The following is a 16,894-nucleotide window of genomic DNA, read 5'->3' on the forward strand; positions in this document are numbered from 1 at the left end:
TGCAGCCCAGTGCCCCCTGCTTAGGCCATGGCAGGCTCACAGATGCTGACGTGGATGACTGGTTCTGGGCAATGTCACTCCAGCCCGAGACGCTGCCTGCCTGTGGCTCCCAGGGCTGGGCCGCTGCCCACAATGGGCAGAAGGCCAGTGGAGACGGGTGCCAGGGCAGCCTGAGGTCCCACTTCAGCACCCTGTTGACCTGCCTCTGTCTGTCTAGGGCTCCCGGGAGCCAGGGGAGACGCTGCCTCGGAAGCTGAAGCAGATCCTTCGGCAGGAGCACTGGCTGTCTTTTGAGAACTTGCTAACGCGCGGCATGGAGGTATTCCTGGCCTGTGTGCTTTGCTCCCCCTGTGTGTTCCCAGGGCTGTAGGATGAACACAGCATGATACTGGGGACCTGCCCCAGCCCCATTGGGTGACAGCAGTCCCACCCAGCTTCACTGGGTGATGGTGGTCCCAGCCCCTGCCCCCACATTGCACAGCTCCCAGAGGACCAGGAAGCACAGCTGTGTGCAGGCCCCTCAGACATCTCACCCTCCCTCTCTGTTCCATTTTCTCCTAAGTCAAGGGGGCTGGGCTGAGGACCCTTGCTGCTTTCGGGTGTGACAGCGGCTTGGAGGCATGGTGCCACCCTCCTCCGCACAGCCACCCTTGCCTGGGGCACCACTGCGCCCAAGAGTGCTGGGAAGCCAGCCCCTCCCTCAGACCTGCCCCTGGCTCCCAAGCTCTGGAGAGCCCTTCCCACGGGCATGCCCAGCCTGGGGACCGACTGTACCAGGACTTGTTTACTTCTTTAGAAACCTCAATGTTTCCTTAGGAAGCCTCCATCTCCAGCTCTCTCTCACACAGATGCATGCACACTTGTTTTGGAAACAAGGTCTTATTCTGTCACCCAGGCTGGCATGCAGTGGTGCGATCTTGGGCCCAAGCAATCCTCTTGCCTCGGCCTCCCAGGTAGTGGGGACTACAGGGGTGAGACACCACACCGGGCTAGTATTTTGTATTTTTGGTAGAGACAGGGTTTGGCCATGTTGCCCAGGCTGGTCATGAACTCCTGGGCTCAAGCAATCTGTCCACCTCAGCCTCCCAAAGTGCTGGGATTACAGCCACCTTCATGGACACTCTTTATAATAACAGGCTACACGGGCTAGGTGCACTGGCTCACGCCTGTAATCTTAGCACTTTGGGAGGCTGAGGTGGGCGGATCACTTGAGGTCAGGAGTTTGAGACCAGCCTGGCCAACATGGCGAAACTCTGTCTTGACTAAAAATACAAAAATTAGCCAGGCCTGGTGGTGCATGCCTGTAATCCCAGCTACTCGGGAGGCTGAGGCAGGAGAATTGCTTGAACGCAGGCAGCTGAGGTTGCACCACTGTATTCCAGCCTGGGTGACAGAGTGAAACTCTGTCTCCAAAAAAGAAGTGATCAATGCCACAGCGTGGAGCACTTCACAACATTGTGCAGCCACCACCTCTATCCAGTTCCAGAACATTCCATCACCCTGAGCTCATCCCCAGCACTCCCAAATCTGCTTCCCATCTCCTTGGATTTGCGGGTTCTGGACATCTGTTAGGAGTGGACTCCTACAGCAGGTGGCTTTTGAAGCTGACTTCCTTCACTGAGCAGATGTTTCCAAGATCTCTGCAGGGCAAGGACTGTTCAGGATGAAGCCGGCATTGGGCTGCTCTGCCGTGCAGGCCCAGGCAGGCTCGGGGGAGCTGGGGAGAGCTGGGCCAGGGTCCTGTGCGTGGTGGAAGCTGTGCTCAGAGCTGGGGCAGGGTCAAGGGCACGTGGTAGGCCGGGGCACCGCTCAGGGGTCCCTTGCTGTTGGGCTTACCCTGCCCTGCCTATCCAGGTGTACAAAGGCTACATGGACGACCCGAGGAACACAGACAATGCCTGGATCGAGACAGTGGCCGTCAGCGTCCACTTCCAGGACCAGAACGACGTGGAACTGAACAGGCTGAACTCTGTATGAACTCAGCCTCCGGGGAGGGGAGGTGGGGAAGGGTATGGGTGTGGCCTCTGGGGAGGAGGGAGGGGGTCTGGATTCTGGACGTGCCTCTGGGGCGTCCAAGGGAGGGACCTGGCCATACTCCCGGGGCCCAGGGCCAGAAAGTGGAGGCTACAGGATCAGAGTCTTGCCCAGAAAGTGACAAAGGGGGTACCAGGGAGGGGCCAGGGAGCCACTGCAGATGGCCAGAGCTGACAGGACTGGACAGGCGACTATGAAGGCCCTGTGTAGTTCAGGGACCTGGGTCCTCCAGGGAGGCCTCGAGGATGGCATCCAGGGGTGAGGCTGGCAAGGCCCCCCCGCCGCCTCTGCTGCCGGCTTTTAGCCTTTTATGGGGATGTGGATTCCCAGTGCTTGGATCAATCCTGCGTGCTCTTAATTCAGAACTGCATGGGAAAGAATGCGATAACCCAGGGCTTTATATGGAGGCTAAACAGCTCCCAGCAAAGCTGCACCTGCATCTTCTTCCCCTGAAGGATCCTCAGGGCCTTGTGAGTGCATCTCTGGTGCACCTGACACAGGGGTCCTGCCTCCTGTTTCACAGAGGAGTAAAGTGAGGGTGCCCTCGAAGGCTGCAGTCTGTAGGGCTCAGCTGGGCAGAGGCAGGGCTGGCAGGGAGGGTCAGCTCTGCCCTTGTTCTTCCAGAACCTGCACGCCTGCGACTTGGGGGCCTCCATCCGATGGCAAGTGGTGGACAGGCGCATCCCACTATATGCAAACCACAAGACCCTCCTCCAGAAGGTGGCAGCTGAATTTGGGGCTCACTACTGACTCTGCACTCAGGCCCGGCAGCTGCAGTCCGTGGGTGGTCCCCCCGGAAACTGCGGCTTCTCTTTCCCGAGCCTGTCCAGGACTTAGGCTGATCCTGGGCCCTGCACCGGATGGGGTTTGGTGGACCCACTGCCCCTCATGGCTGCCGCAAGTTTGCCACAGACGACCTCATGAACTGGACGGGGTCAGGGTGACCTGGGAGGAGAGCTCAAGACAGGGCACAGGCCACTTGGAGTTGAGGGGCCCCTGAGACCCTTGGGCATCAGGTGAGGGGCTGGGCCTGTGCTGGGCCCTTGGCCAGAGTTCACTCCCTTCCTGGCTGTGTAACCCCGAGCAGTTCACCGGCCCAAGGCAAGTTCCCTGGAGAGTTGGGGTCCCCTGTGGCCCCATCGGGCCTATACCTGTGAGGAAGGGGCCCTGCCACTCTCCCCAAGAGGGCCTCCATGTTCCAAGGTGACTCAACACGGATCCTTGCCTGGCCCGGGGGCACCATCTGAACTCCTGTCAGGATAAGCTCCGTGGGGGGATAGGAGTCCAGACACAGCCCAGGCCTGTGAAGAGACGCAGAGGGCCCCTGCCAGGGTTAGCCCCAGGGACCCTGGGATGGGGCCGAAGCAGCTCTCCCTCTCCACTACCTGGGAGCCACGTGCTGGCCACGCGCAGGAAGGAGGGACGGTGTGGGCAGGAGGTGGGGACCTTGTGGTTTGGTGTCAACAGCTCACAAGTGTGCCAACCATCAGGGCCCTCAGGATGAGGAATGTGGTAAAACCCAGGATGTTAAATCTGCCATCTCAGACCTGGCTGGCTTCTCTGTGCTTTCCACAAATAAAGTTTGACACGTCCAGGGCCGGGGGCTGTGTCACGGCTGCCTGAAGTTCTCCTCCATCCACGCGTGAGCTTCTTGAGGCCTGTGGATGCCCTACACCCCCAGTTTCTCCAACCCACCAGCGCCGAGTCTTCATTTTCCTAAACCTGGGCTCCAACATCGTCCCCAAGCCCTCCGGGCCAGGATGGCGGCATCCACATGCCCTCCTCCTTGGCTTCCCCTGCACAGTGGTGCCAATGTGCCCTGGCGCCCTGCAGGGGCTCCAGATGGAGCCTGGGGCTGCCTGACCGCTGAGCACTGGCCGCAGGTGACACCCACCCTGCTCTGGGCAGGCCTTTGTCTTCCCCCTGACCCAAAGCTCTCTGGCCAACCCCGTGTCCCCAGGTATCCCCCTCACCCCATCAGTGTCACCAAGGACACAACTGACCCCTTATGCCCTGCTTAGTGTCAGTCCCGTCACCAACTTTTGTGACGGAGTCACCGTGGGTTTGATAAAAATGTAGATCTTCAGGCCCCTTCGAAGCTCAGAGGCAGTTGGGGCTGGGAGGTCGTGGAAGCTGCATCTGTGGTCAGCATCCTCCACCCCCAAGGGGCTCAGGTGGCAGGTTTGAACCACGATGCAGACTGGATGTGGCCCACCCCACTCCTCTCCAGCTCCCTCTCTCCCTGCAGTGCAGCCTCCAGGTGCCACAGGGAAAGCCTGTGACTCCTCAGTTACTGGCTGTGGGTCCAGACCTCTGCCAGGGCCATGTTGTGCTCAGTGCTCCTGTTTCTGGCTGCACCACCAGGCTGAGCTCCCACTCTCTGGGGCAGGTCTCAGCTCTGTGTCTGTGGGATCTAGAAACACTCAGCTGAAGGTGGCACCCAGGGAAGGGGTGGGGGCTGTGGATTCCCCTTGACAGCTCTGGCCCTCCCCACAGCGCTGCCCCTGCCCTGCCTGTGAGACGGCCGGGGCTCTGTCTGAGGGTCCCCATCCTGGGTCAGGGGCCGGGACAGGAGGGACGAGTGTGAAGGCAGGGGCAGCAGAGGGCCCCGGAGAGCAGCAGGGTGGTCAGCCTGCACCCAGTGGCCAGCCATGGCAGTGGGGCAGGCTCATCTGAGGCGGCCCTGTCTGAGTGTGGGGTGGGCAACCCCGGCTCCTTCACCCAGGATGTTTTATTCATTTGCCTGATGGCATCCCAGCCCCGTGGATGCGGGAAGTGCAGCTCCTTCCATGCCAGTCCCCAGTGAGACACCCTCGGAGCTGGGAGAGCAATTAACCAGCTGGAGCAGCTACATTTTACTCCCAGACCACAAGGCTGGATCCTGGGCAGATAAGAGAGTGAGATGCTCAGCCCTGAACTCAATCACAGCCGTGAGGGAGGCTCAGACCAGGGAGGCAGGAGGCGGCTTCTGGTGTTTTTGAGAGCACAGGCTGTGGTCTGGAGCAGACGGTGGCCCAGGTTGCGTGCAGGGCCCTCGGAGACCGCTGACGTCTTCACCAAATGGGGCAGGCCACATACACACACAACCCAGGGAACCCAAGAAGGCACTCACCACGTGGCTTCAGGCAAGTGCCGCTGACTCAGCAGTCAGTGCACACACAGTCAACACCCAGAAGTGTCTGCGACCAGTGAGCAGGCTGCACATCTGCCTAGTCTTGACGGTGGCATAACACACAGTCATGCGCACACCTCAGGTGTGAGCAGCCGATGGGTTTCTTATGTCAACAACGAGCACCCGGTCATCTCCAGCCCCCGGAGCCCCCGCATTGTTGTCCCCATGCGTTTGACGACCTCACCCCCACGAGTCTCATCTGCTCCTGAACCTCCCCGGTCAGAACCTGGCCAGGTGTGCTTTGCGAGCCTGGCCTCCTTCACTCTTGGTAATGTCTGCGGACTCATTCCTGTCTACACTGCAGTGTTCGGTGGCAACTGCATGAATTCACTGAATTTAAAATATACCGTAACGTTTGGGTTTGCCTTTGGCATCCCTTCCGCTTTGAACATACCAACTTCACAGCTGCCCTCACTCAGCTTCTGCAGTTTCTCTGCTCATGTTCTTTGTGCCTTGCAGGATTCCCCACTGCTTTTAGCTGTCACTTCTCCTGTCTTCTCTCATCTTCCGTGAGCTTTTTGCCTTTGAATGCACTGACCAGTCACTTTGTAGAGTTTTTCTCAGTTTGGGCGTGCCCGGGATGTTCTCACGATTGGAATGGGGAGATGCATTTTTGGCAGGAATATCGCAGAAGTGACATCCTTCTCAGGGTGTCGTATCAAGGGTACATGATGCCAATCTGCCTTGCCACTGACAGCCCGAGCTTTGTCACATAGATAAGGTGGTTTCTCCACTGAAAAGCTGTTATTACTTTTTTAGAGTTAATAAATATGTCAAAGCAGATACTTTGATGCTACGGAAATCTCCAAGGAAGCTAATGTAAGTATAAGACACACTAGGTAAAAAGTAGCAAGGTGAAAGAAGATATCCCATGCTAAACTAATCACAGGAAAGCAGGAATCGATTTCAAGTCGGAGTCTAGGGATAAAGAGGGTCATTTCATGATGACACAGGAGTCAACCAGTCAAGAGCATGCACGATGTGAGCGCAGGGTCTCAAAACACACGAAGCAAAAGCTGATAGAACTGCAAGGAAAAATTACAGACAAACCTACAATTACAGTCAGAAGTTTCGACACCGCTATCAAGAATTTGAGACAGGGTCTTGTTCTGCTGCCCAGGCTCAAATGCAGTGGCACAATCATGGCTCACTGCAGCCTTGACTTCCTGGGCTCAAGAAATCCTCCTGCCTCAGCCTCCCGAGTAGCTCAGATTACAGGCATGCGCCACTATGCATGGCTAAGGTTTTGATTTTTTGTAGAGACGGTGTCTCACTTTGTTGCCCAGGCTTCTCTCTCAATAATTAGCAGAGCAAGTAGACAGAAAGGGGATGATAATATAGGCGACTAAAATAACACAGTCATTGCTGTTTATAGGACACTTCGTGGAGCAACAGAACACAAATTCAAGTGCACATGCAACAACTGCCAACCATATTCGGGGCCATGAAGGAGTCTCAAAAAATTTAAAAGGATCCAAAACATAGATGTCCTCTGACAACAATGGATTTAAATTAATGATCAACAGCAGAAAGAGCTCTGGAAAATGCCCAAGTATCTGGAAATGAAATAGCATAGTTCTAAACTCACGTGTCAAAAAGGAAATCAAAGGGAAAATTATAAATTATTTTAAACTTAATAAAAATACAGTATATCAAAATTTCTGGGATGCAATTAAAGCTGAACTTAGAGGGAAATTTATAGTACTAAATGCTTATACTAGAAAAGAAGGTCACAGATCAGTGACTCCAGCTTCTACCTTAAGAGACCTAAAAAAGAATAGAAAGTCAAACCCAATGTAAGCAAAAGAGGCTGGATGCAGTGGTTCATGCCTGTAATCCCAGCACTTTGGGAGGCTGAGGTGGGTGGATAACCTGAGGTCAGGAGTTCGAGAAAAGCCTGGCCAACATGGTGAAACCCTGTCTCTACTAAAAATATACAAAAATTAGCTGGGCATGGTGGCACATGCCTGTAATTCCAGCTACTCGGGAGGCTGAGGCAGGAGAATTGCTTGAACCCGCGAGGTGGAGTTTGCAGTGAGCTGAGTTTGCACCCACTGAATTTTAGCTTGGGCCACAAAGCAAGACTCTGCCTCAAAAAAAAAAAAAAAAAAAAAAAGCAAAAGAAAGAATAAAGGTAAGAGTGGAAGTCGATGAAAAAAAAGTGCAACAATCAATGAAATCAAAAAACTATTTCTTTGAGAAGATCAATACAATTGATAAACTTCTGATTGTTCAGTTAAAAAAAAGCTACAAATTACCAGTATCAGAAATGAGAAAGGTGATGTCACTTCATGCTTCACAGATGTTGAAAAGATAAGGGAATATTATGAATAACTTTATGCTAATAAATTCAACAACTTAGATGGGCAATTTCTTGAGAGATACAAACGACATACATTCATTCAGGAATACAACAAACACAGCAGTTGTATATCCATTAAAAAATTCAACCATACATAAAAATGATAATACATCATGACCACGTGGGGTTTATCCCAAGAACACAAGATTGATTTAACACTTTAAAATCAATCAGTATACGCTATCATAGTAACAGACCATCACGCAAAAAGATTCTCAATAGATGCAGAAAAAACAAAATCCAACTTTCATTCCTGATTCAAACAACTCTCAGCAAACAAGAGAAAGGATAGTCTTTTCAACAGTCTAGAAAAAACTGATTATCCACATACACGAAAAGTAAACATTGAATCATATACATAAACCCAAATAAAATAGGTAATAGACCCAAATGCAAACCTTTAAAACTCTAACACCCTTGTGACTTCAGGTGAGGAAAATCTTATGACACCAAAAGCAGGATCCATAAAAAAAAAAAAAAACATAAATTGCACTTCCTCACAGTTAAAAACTTCTGCTCTTTGAAAACCCGTTAAGAGAATGAACACACAATCCAAAGGCTCAGAGAAAACATTTACAGATCACATATCTGATAAAGGACTTGTATCCAGAATATACAACAAACTCCCAGACTCAATAATAAGAAAATAAACAACCCAATTAAAAGTGAGTAAAAGATTTCAACTCAATGCTTACCATGGGAGATGGAGAATAAACAGATGAAACGATGCTCAACATCACTGGCCAACAGGGAAATACAAATTAAAACCACAATTCCATCTGTCACCACACACCTATTAGAGTATCTGAAATTAAAAAGACCAACCATACCAAGTGCTGGGGAGGATGTGGAATGTAAAACCATACAATCGCTTTGGCAGTTTCTTAAAAAGTTTCACATATGGCTACCGTGGCATCCAGCCACTCCACTCCTAGACATCTATTCAAGAGAAAGAAAAGCATTCATCCAAAGACTTGTGCACAATGTTCGGATCAGCTTTATCTGTAAGAGCCAACACCAGAAACCACCCAAATACCCATGAGCAGGTGAATGGAAACAAACTGTGGTACACTCATACACTGGAGTACCACGCAGCCATACAAGAAATACCCATTGACAAACCAAACGACACAGATAAATCTCAAAAATAATTGCACTGAGCGAAAGAAGCTACACAAAAAGCACATATACGATTCCATTTGTGCAAATTACAGGAAATGCAAAGTAATCTGTAGTGACAGCAGGCAGATCAGTGCTTGCCTGGGGATGAGGGAGGGCAGGGAGAGATGACCAAGAGGGAACCCAGGGTATTCACTAGACTGATTGTAGTGATGGTTTCACAGGCATATCCGAGTGCCAAAACGTATCAAATTAAAATGTGTAGCTTACCGTCTATCAATTACACCACAATAAAGCTACTTTTTGAGAATCATGAGGATGGTTCAGGTCCGGCTCAAATACCCCCACCCTGCATTCCTCCTTGGGATGTCAGACGCCAGAGCTGGGGCAGGAGGGAACCTAGATGGGCGGAGATCTAGCCCTACTCACCCACTGGCCACGGGGTAGGCGAGGGACACTCAGCAGGGGCTTCCCGCTAGACCCAGGGTCTTCAAGCCCCAGAAGCCCCGATGCCAGAGGGAAGAGGGAATTTGCCTACTAAGAGGGGCAGGGGCTGGACCCGTAGCTCCTCCCTGTCCGCAGGCTCCGCCCATACCCATAACCACGCCCTCAGCCCCCACAACCTCGTCCCCAGCAAGCCTCAACCACGCCCACAACCCGCCCACAGCCCCTGCGACCTGAGTCTTAGTACCAGCTCCATCTAAAGTCGCACCACCGGCTCCTCCTATGCCCCGCCCCATCTCTTCCAAGCCCCGCCCTCAAACCCCGCCCCCGCCTAACCACGAATCCCGTTCAGGTCTCCTTACATGCCCCGCCCCTTCCCCGCCCACTCGGGAATCGACACAGCCAGTCTCCGCCTTTCGTCCCGCCCCTCCTTCCAGGCCCCGCCCCTCCCCTCGCCCGCGCAGGCCGGAGCCGCGGCCTCCCCTGTCAGTGGTCGCGTGCGCGGGCGCAGGGGCAACGGGGTCGCCGCCGCGCCAGGCGTGGAACCGGGTCTGGCGGGCTCCGAGAGACCCGGGAACGGCGCGCAGAGCAGCCTCCGGCCGCCGCCGCGCAGGTAAAGCCCCCGCCCAGCCCTGGGAGCGTGGATTCCCCACCACCCATGACCATCCCCCCGCTGGGAGTGCTCGGGTCTCGGGGGTCGCAGGTTCCGGGGGTCCTAGGGCCGGAGGGTCTAAAGGCTCGAGGTCCCGGGGGTCCGAGCCCCTCCCGGCCGGCTCCGCGCGCGGCCCCGCCGTCCACGCCCAACGCGGGCCGCGCGCACAGGGCTTGGCTTCTCCGTTTTCTCCGCTTCTTCAGGCAGTTAAAAGGCGCGGTTCTGCGCCCGGTGCGAGCCGCGGCTCCTTTAGGGTTGGCAGGGAAGGGCTTGCTGGGTTATTACAGTTTTTAGGGATTGTCGGAGTCAGCCAGGCGTTGGCTGCGGGAGTAGCCCCTGGCGCGCGAGCGCCCGCTGGTGCCCGGCCACGTGCCCAGCTTGACCCGCGCTCCAGGTTTGGCAGAAGCTCCAGCCGTCCCCGTCCTCCTGGCATCCACCCTGAGGAGGGGCTGGGTGGTCCCAGGCCGCCGCCACCCCGCCACCCGGCCTTTGGTCCCCAGAGGTGTGGGAGGTGGCCAGGGCTGACCGCAGTGACCACCGACTGGGCCACACGGAGCCCCCTGGCAGTGCCAGTTCCTTGCACTTGTGGGACGCTCCTCCCGGGCGCATTGGGAGTCTCCAGAAGTTACAGGCAGAGCTGTTTAAGGAGGCGTGGTCCCCACCCCAGACCCTTCAGTGGGCCCTGGACACCCTTCCCACCAGTGGACGCGTTTCCCAGATGACTGCAGCAGGCAGTGCTGACTACCCTCCTTCCCTCTCCCCTCCCTCCTGCGTCTTCCCTTTCAGAGCTGCCAGAGTGGAGTGCACTGCTTCTCCAGTGGGGCAGGATGGCGGGTTCTTGTCTGGTTGGATAAGGCCTTGCCAGCAGAAAAGAGCTCCATCTCCAGGCCTGAGCAGAGGCGCGCATCTCCCCATTCCCAGGCCAGCTCAGGATGGGCACAGTGCGCCTGCCTGGCCCCTCCCTCCTGCTGGTCTCCACCCGGGGGTCTTGTCTCTTCCTCCTCTTCTGCCTGCGCCTGGGCGCCACCTGCCCGCAGCCCTGCCGGTGCCCTGACCATGCAGGGGCTGTGGCTGTCTACTGCAGCTTGCGGGGCCTGCAGGAAGTCCCCCAGGACATCCCGGCCGACACTGTGCTCCTGAAGCTGGATGCCAACAAGATCTCCCACCTCCCGGACGGGGCCTTCCAGCACCTGCACCGGCTCAGAGAGCTGGATCTGTCTCACAATGCCATAGAGGCCATCGGCCCCGCCACCTTCGCGGGCCTGGCCGGGGGCCTGCGGCTGCTGGACCTGTCCTATAACCGCATCCAGAGGATCCCCAAGGACGCCCTGGGCAAGCTCAGTGCCAAGATACGACTGTCCCACAACCCCCTGCACTGCGAGTGTGCCCTGCAGGAGGCCCTGTGGGAGCTGAAGCTGGACCCCGACTCCGTGGACGAGATCGCCTGCCACACCTCAGTGCAGGAGGAGTTTGTGGGGAAGCCGCTGGTTCAGGCTCTGGATGCGGGTGCCAGCCTCTGCAGCGTCCCCCACAGGACCACAGACGTGGCCATGCTGGTCACCATGTTCGGCTGGTTCGCCATGGTGATCGCCTATGTCGTGTACTATGTGCGCCACAACCAGGAGGATGCCCGGAGGCACCTGGAGTACCTGAAGTCTCTGCCCAGCGCCCCTGCCTCCAAGGACCCCATCGGCCCAGGGCCCTAGCGCCTGTTCCGGCAGACCCCCGCCGATGGCTGCTGTCACTTCTGTAGTAGGTGGTAACTGATGCTTTTGCTATTCCCTGAGGCAGGTGTCACAGCCATGTGTGCCGTGCTCCCCACTGTTGCCCTCGGGCACAGCGCACCTCCAGGCTGAATGGTTTTGCCATCACATCCGTGTGACGGATGAGGAACCTGAAGCTTAGAGAAACAGAATGACTGCCTGTGACACCATCAGGAAATGATCCCAATGGGACTTCAACCTGGGCTGTCCATCGTGACATTCCGCCTCCTTCCACCATGCGAGCCTCTCCCACACAGGGCCCGCAGGCTGTGGATATGCACGCAGAGGACACAGGGGGTGCTCCACAAGCATGAGGGTTCACCAGAGGGGGCTCGGGTTCAGGTTCACCTGCTGAAGGCACTGATAAGTCCTGTGCTGAGGACCTGGCTTGCCCTTGTTTACCTACAAAGTGCACTGTAGGTAAACATGAGCCTTGTTCTACTGTTCCAGGTACATTGGAACATGAGCCCTGTTTCCAGAGCAAAGTAACAGAAACCAGGTTTTTCTAGAGAGCTAAGTGGGGTGTGTAGCTCAAACAAACTGCCCTAAGCTTTTTATTCTCACAGTGTTTGAGTAACCCTAGTGCCAAAATTTCAGTCCAGTAATGGGGTGAACAATATGGAGAGAGACCTGGGAAAAGTCCAAGGTAGCTTGCCTAGGGGAAGACAGCAGCCACATATCTGGGGCCCTGCCTGCTTCCTGCCCCTCTGGCTGTGCCTATTGTGGAAGGCCCTGCCCTGGGGTGATCTCGGCTCACTGCAACCTTCTCCTCCCAGGCTCAATCACTTCTCCTGCCTCAACCTCCTGAGTAGCTGGAATTACAGGCACCTGCCACCATGCCTGGCTAATTTTTATATTTTTAGCAGAGACGGGGTTTCACCATGTTGGCCAGGCTGGTCTTGAACTCCTGGCCTCAAGTGACCCACCCGCCTCAGCCTCCCAAAGTGCTGGGATTACAGGTGTGAGCCACCATGCCTGGCCCTGTGCCTTGCTTTTTCTACTAAAATATAAAACAGCTTTTTCCAAGGCCGGGAGTATTGGTGATTGATGTTTCAAGGCCAATCAATGGGATGCTTCATTTTCTCCAGCAACAGGAACTCTCTCTTTTCACCTTTGCTGCCAGGAATCTCAGAGATAATTTAGTATTCAATTTACTTACCTTAACATTCAGGTTAGATGTTACCTCCACCTATATGATAGTAATTCCTAATTTTATTTTTTATTGTCCTTTTTATGAGTGTTTATATTTTAAAGTACTTTGAGTATTTTTTGGGGGGTGCAAATGAGTGATCAGTGTACATTGTGTGTAGACTGAAGTGTAGGTATGTAGAGATGCTTCACTAAACAGATGCTTAAACATGATTGGAAGTTGAGGGTGGTTTGTGTTTGGAAAGCATCAGGTGACTTGGAAGGTGAGAGCCTGACCAGGGTGTGTGCAGTGTGAGTCACAAGAGCGTCTGTGTTGTGAGGTGCTTGGTGGGCTTTGCTCTGCCCACCGTGCAGACGTGGGGTGGGTGAGGAGCCCGGCCCAGTGTGTGAATGGAGGCAGCCCCAGGCCCCGCCTGCTTCCCTCATGCCATGCTGCCCAAGTGTCGCCGTGCTCGGAGGAGAGACTTCCACGGAAACTGCCAGCGCCGCTCACCCTTCCAGCGAGAGCTAGAACCAAGTGCCAGCTCCCGGGAGTGCACCCGTGCTGGTGTGGGGCCGTGTGGTCCTCATGGTCCAGACACGGCCAGCATGTGGTGGAGTGTCCGGTTCCACTGTTTGGAGGAAGCAGGAGCTGACACAGCAGAGTGCCCTGGGCCTGTGGGGGTTTCTATCCACAGGCCAAGTGGCTGAAAGCATAGCATAAGGATGTGTGGGTGAAGAACTGGTGCCATCCCTGGCTCTCTGATGGATGCAGGCGGGGCAGGTGAACTGTTGCTGGCCTGGCCTGCAGGCCTGGGGTCACATGGTGATTGGCGTCCTCCTGCCCCCCCTTCTCCATGCCAGGGTGCCTGTGGTGGGTTTGCCCGGCATGTGTGACCCCAGCTCCCAAGGAGAGTGTGGACTGAGGCCTGGGTGGTGAAGGCAGGGCCTCTCCTCAGCCCTGTGTCCTGTGAGTGCCAGCCAGTCCCATCTTACATTTTGGGGGGCCCTTTCCCTGCTGCCAGGGGACTCTTCATTGGCCTTTACCCTAGAATCAGCCCAGAGCCTGTACACCACCCAGACGTGGCCCTTCAGGAGGTGCACAGGGCAGGGGCAGGCCCATCCCTCCCTGCCCCAATTTGCTGGGCTGCCCCAGCCCAGGATCTGGCCTTCCCCTTGGTGAAGGTCTGCTGGGCCCCTGCCCACCTCCTGTTGGAAGGAGATGGGGAGAGGACCAGGAGGACACCAGAGGTCCCGTCCCTTGCACTGGAGCTCAGTCAGGTCCATAAGCTGCCCACCGTCCTGGCCTTACTGTGCCCCCTGCCCCACTGACATAGGGGAAAACACCTCCCCTCTAAGGAAGGCCATAGAGACCCCAACACTGTGGGGCCCCAAAGCTCCTTCATGCTCATTGGAGCTCCCACCATAGGTGCTTGCAAGTCCTCAGCTCTCCCGGGGTACAGCCCTCCCATCCCCTCTACTTCCTTTCTCTGTCCTCCCCTCCCGTCGCATCTTGTGACCTCTTGACTGGCGGGGCCTGGAGCCCATGATGGACACTTGCTGAAGGAGGGGCGGCGGAGCACCCTGAGATGACATCGCTGCCTGGCCCCAGAGCACCCCACCTCTCCCCGTGCCTCAGTTCTTTGCAGCCCACATGTGAGCATATGCACCCCGGGACCTGCTGCCCGCTGGGATGCCCAGGCCAGATCAGCCCCTCTGCCTCCATGCTGCACTGACTGCAAGAGTTTCCCACATCTGCAGAGGCCGTGGGCTCAGCCCCACACCAGCCAGGCCACCAGCGTTGACAGCGGTGAGGCGGGGACAAAGGGAGTGTCTCAGTTCAACGTGTGGACATGGTGGGGGTCTGCACCTTGTGAGACAAGGCAAGGGGGAGGGGAGAGGCAACTGGGGGGATTCTGTGACTTCTGGGCCACCAGGGAGCCAGAATCTTCCAGCCAGACTGGCAGGGCGGGACTTAGCTTCCTGATGCTGGCAGTTCACCACCCTCACCCCCGGAAGCTCCCTGGGCATCACGGGAGGCAGAGCCTGAACCCCAACCCAACCCTAACCCTAATGCTAACCCCTAAACCAACCCTCGCCCTAACCCTAATGCTAACCACTAACCCAACCCTCACCCTCACCCTAATTCTAACCCCTGATCCAGCCCAATCCTAACCCCAATGCTAACCCCTAAACCAACCTTCACCCTAACCCTCATGCTAACCCCTAACCCAACCCAGCCCTAACTCTAAAGCTAACTCCTAACCCTAGGAGAGGAGCCCAGGCTTGGACCCCTCCCCCTGCTAGTTTCCTGTTGGACTTTGGCGCCCCAGATGCCTGCCCAGAGGCTCCCTTGTGCGGGGTGGGGTCCAGCAGTGGGGGATGGGCCCGGAGCCAGTGTAGCCACCAGCAGAACCATCCTGATCCACAGGGCCGTCCCTGGTGGGGTGAGGCTCCCTGGGGCAGGAAGGCCACCAAGGGCAGGGAGACTCCCAGGCCCACTCACGGCGTAGGCACCACAGGAGCTGGCTGGAGGCTATAGGGGTGCAGGGCGTGGGCCTGCTGGGGGTTGCGTGGCAGACAATGGGGTGTGGGGCATGCTGGCAGCTGTGGGTGAGTGGGGGCCTCTTCTCATGAAGGGCCCTGGGGAAGAGGAATCTGGCCCTAAGAGACCCCCGCCTCCTCTGCAGGGGCTGCCCGCGGGAGGGGAACCTGGGGCCCCCAACCTCGCCTACAGGGAGGGTAGATGAGAGCTGTAAACCGCAGATGAGGCTGGGCTAAACCTGGACGTGTGTTTCATAACCAAAGCAGCCAGGAAACTCTGGCTCTGCCCAGAGCTCATCTGGGCAGGACATGGGGACGAGTGTCCAGGCTGAAGGCAGGGCCCGGCCAGCAAAGGGGCATTTCACATTGAGCTCCACAGCTAGTCACATTCTGTGGAATGTGCAGATGTCCACAGCCCATCAGACAGGGTCTGGAGTGGGGCTGCTGTCTTGGGCAGCTCTTCCTGAGGGTCTGCAAAATCCCAAGGTCACCAGAGCCAAGGCAGGAAGGCAAGGAGCCCGGCTTCTAAGGAACTCTGATCAGGTGTGGCTCATGGCTGGGAGGCAGTTGACCCCACGGCGCATAGCACAGAGGGCGGCCCGGAGTCCTGGGCGCTCCTGGCATGTCCCCTCGTGGGGGATGTGGGGGCTTGGCTTAGGTCTTGTCTGCTGGCCTTCCTGGACTGCAGTGGCCAGGAGCTGAAAACCATGACCCCAGGCTCCCTGCAGCTGTTCTCGATGGGATTTCGGTTCTCCGGTCAGATGTGTTTACGCAGGGCTTGGATCCTGAACTGTGTGACCTGGAGAGGCAGGTGTGAGTGGGCCATGCTGCTGGCCCGGACTGTGCCAGTATCTGATTCTGCTGTCCTCGCAGCCCTTCTGTGAGCCCTCAGTAAAGCTTTTCATGCTTCAGTCAGCAAGCGTGGATTCTGTTGTCTGCAACTCTGCAGCCTGGTCCAAACCCCAAGCCTCTCCCTTCCCCAGACCTTGCAGTGCCATGGAGCTGAGGGACCTGTGAGTCCACAGCTGTGGCCCCGGAAGGGCTACAGGAGCAGAACCTGCGTGAGCCCCACAGAGGGTGCAGAGCCCGCTTGTGCAGGTTCCAGCAGGCTAATGACAGTGGATGGTTAAATGTAGCTCCTGACAGCCAACTGTTAAGGTTTCAGGCATTTTTGCACCAGGTGACATCATGGTGGCAGCCTGAATGTGACCATGGCAGCAGTCTCTACATCAAGGAAACTGGCAAATGTCAACACACCGGGTACCCCCACTTCTGTCCCCCCGAGGCTGTCAGCATCTTTCAGCCCACACTGCCGGGGTGCGGGGGGAGCTTGTTGTGTGGTCGCCTCCCAGGCTGCGGTGAGGGTCTCCAGAGACCACCATTGTGCAGGCTCTTGGTCAATAGCAGGGTGTGGTGCCCGCGCCAGGGGGACACATTCTCCGTGTGACCTCCACACCCCAGGTCAGGATGTGATTTGCTTCTCCAGGGCTGTGACTCACTAGATCCACCTCCCGCTGGTGCATGGTGGCCCCTGACAGCCCAGCCCCCACCTCCAGGCCCCAGCCCGTCACAGGTGCTGGCCTGTCCATGCTGTCCTCTTGACTACCTGGTGCTCCTGGCCACCCTGCCTGTCCCCGTCTCTCCTCAGGACAGCTTGGCTGTCCCCACCTGCTGGC

General features: G+C 56.3%; 2 protein-coding genes, 1 non-coding gene and 1 pseudogene across 6 annotated transcripts in view; all 4 read left to right on the forward strand.

Annotated features, from left to right (window-relative positions):
- The window catches only part of TRPM2 (transient receptor potential cation channel subfamily M member 2), an 86,615-nt gene extending 82,961 nt beyond the window's left edge, over positions 1–3,654 (forward strand). For 2 of the 4 annotated variants that reach the window (XR_012090976.1, XM_007969888.3), the window contains exons 31-33: positions 218–319; positions 1,855–1,971; positions 2,659–3,654. Coding sequence is in view for 3 of the 4 variants with exons in the window: in XM_007969888.3 (XP_007968079.3) it covers positions 218–319; positions 1,855–1,971; positions 2,659–2,784 (345 nt within the window). In the remaining variant the exon portion in view is untranslated. The remainder of the gene's footprint in view (positions 1–217; positions 320–1,854; positions 1,972–2,658) is intronic. The other 2 variants (XM_037984894.2, XM_073011054.1) reach the window with 1 other exon arrangement.
- Positions 193–261, forward strand: LOC119619510 (Z6 small nucleolar RNA). The gene has a single exon (XR_005235977.1). It is a non-coding gene; the product is annotated as a Z6 small nucleolar RNA (small nucleolar RNA).
- Positions 3,655–9,586: 5,932 nt separating the features above from the next.
- Positions 9,587–12,908, forward strand: LRRC3 (leucine rich repeat containing 3). The gene is made up of 2 exons (XM_007969910.3): positions 9,587–9,744; positions 10,570–12,908. Exon 2 carries the CDS (start codon positions 10,716–10,718, stop codon positions 11,487–11,489), a length of 774 nt encoding a protein of 257 aa, XP_007968101.3. The 5' UTR covers positions 9,587–9,744; positions 10,570–10,715; the 3' UTR covers positions 11,490–12,908.
- A 717-nt stretch (positions 12,909–13,625) lies between these two features.
- On the forward strand, positions 13,626–15,231 carry LOC140710504 (putative uncharacterized protein LRRC3DN; annotated as a pseudogene).
- The last annotated feature ends 1,663 nt before the right edge of the window (positions 15,232–16,894 follow it).

This window comes from Chlorocebus sabaeus, chromosome 2 (assembly GCF_047675955.1).
Source record: "Chlorocebus sabaeus isolate Y175 chromosome 2, mChlSab1.0.hap1, whole genome shotgun sequence".
NCBI lineage: Eukaryota > Metazoa > Chordata > Mammalia > Primates > Cercopithecidae > Chlorocebus > Chlorocebus sabaeus.

Coding starts and splice junctions, on each gene's coding strand:
- LRRC3 (XM_007969910.3), top strand. CDS start 10,716: ATGGGCACAGTGCGCCTGCCTGGCCCCTCCCTCCTGCTGGTCTCCACC.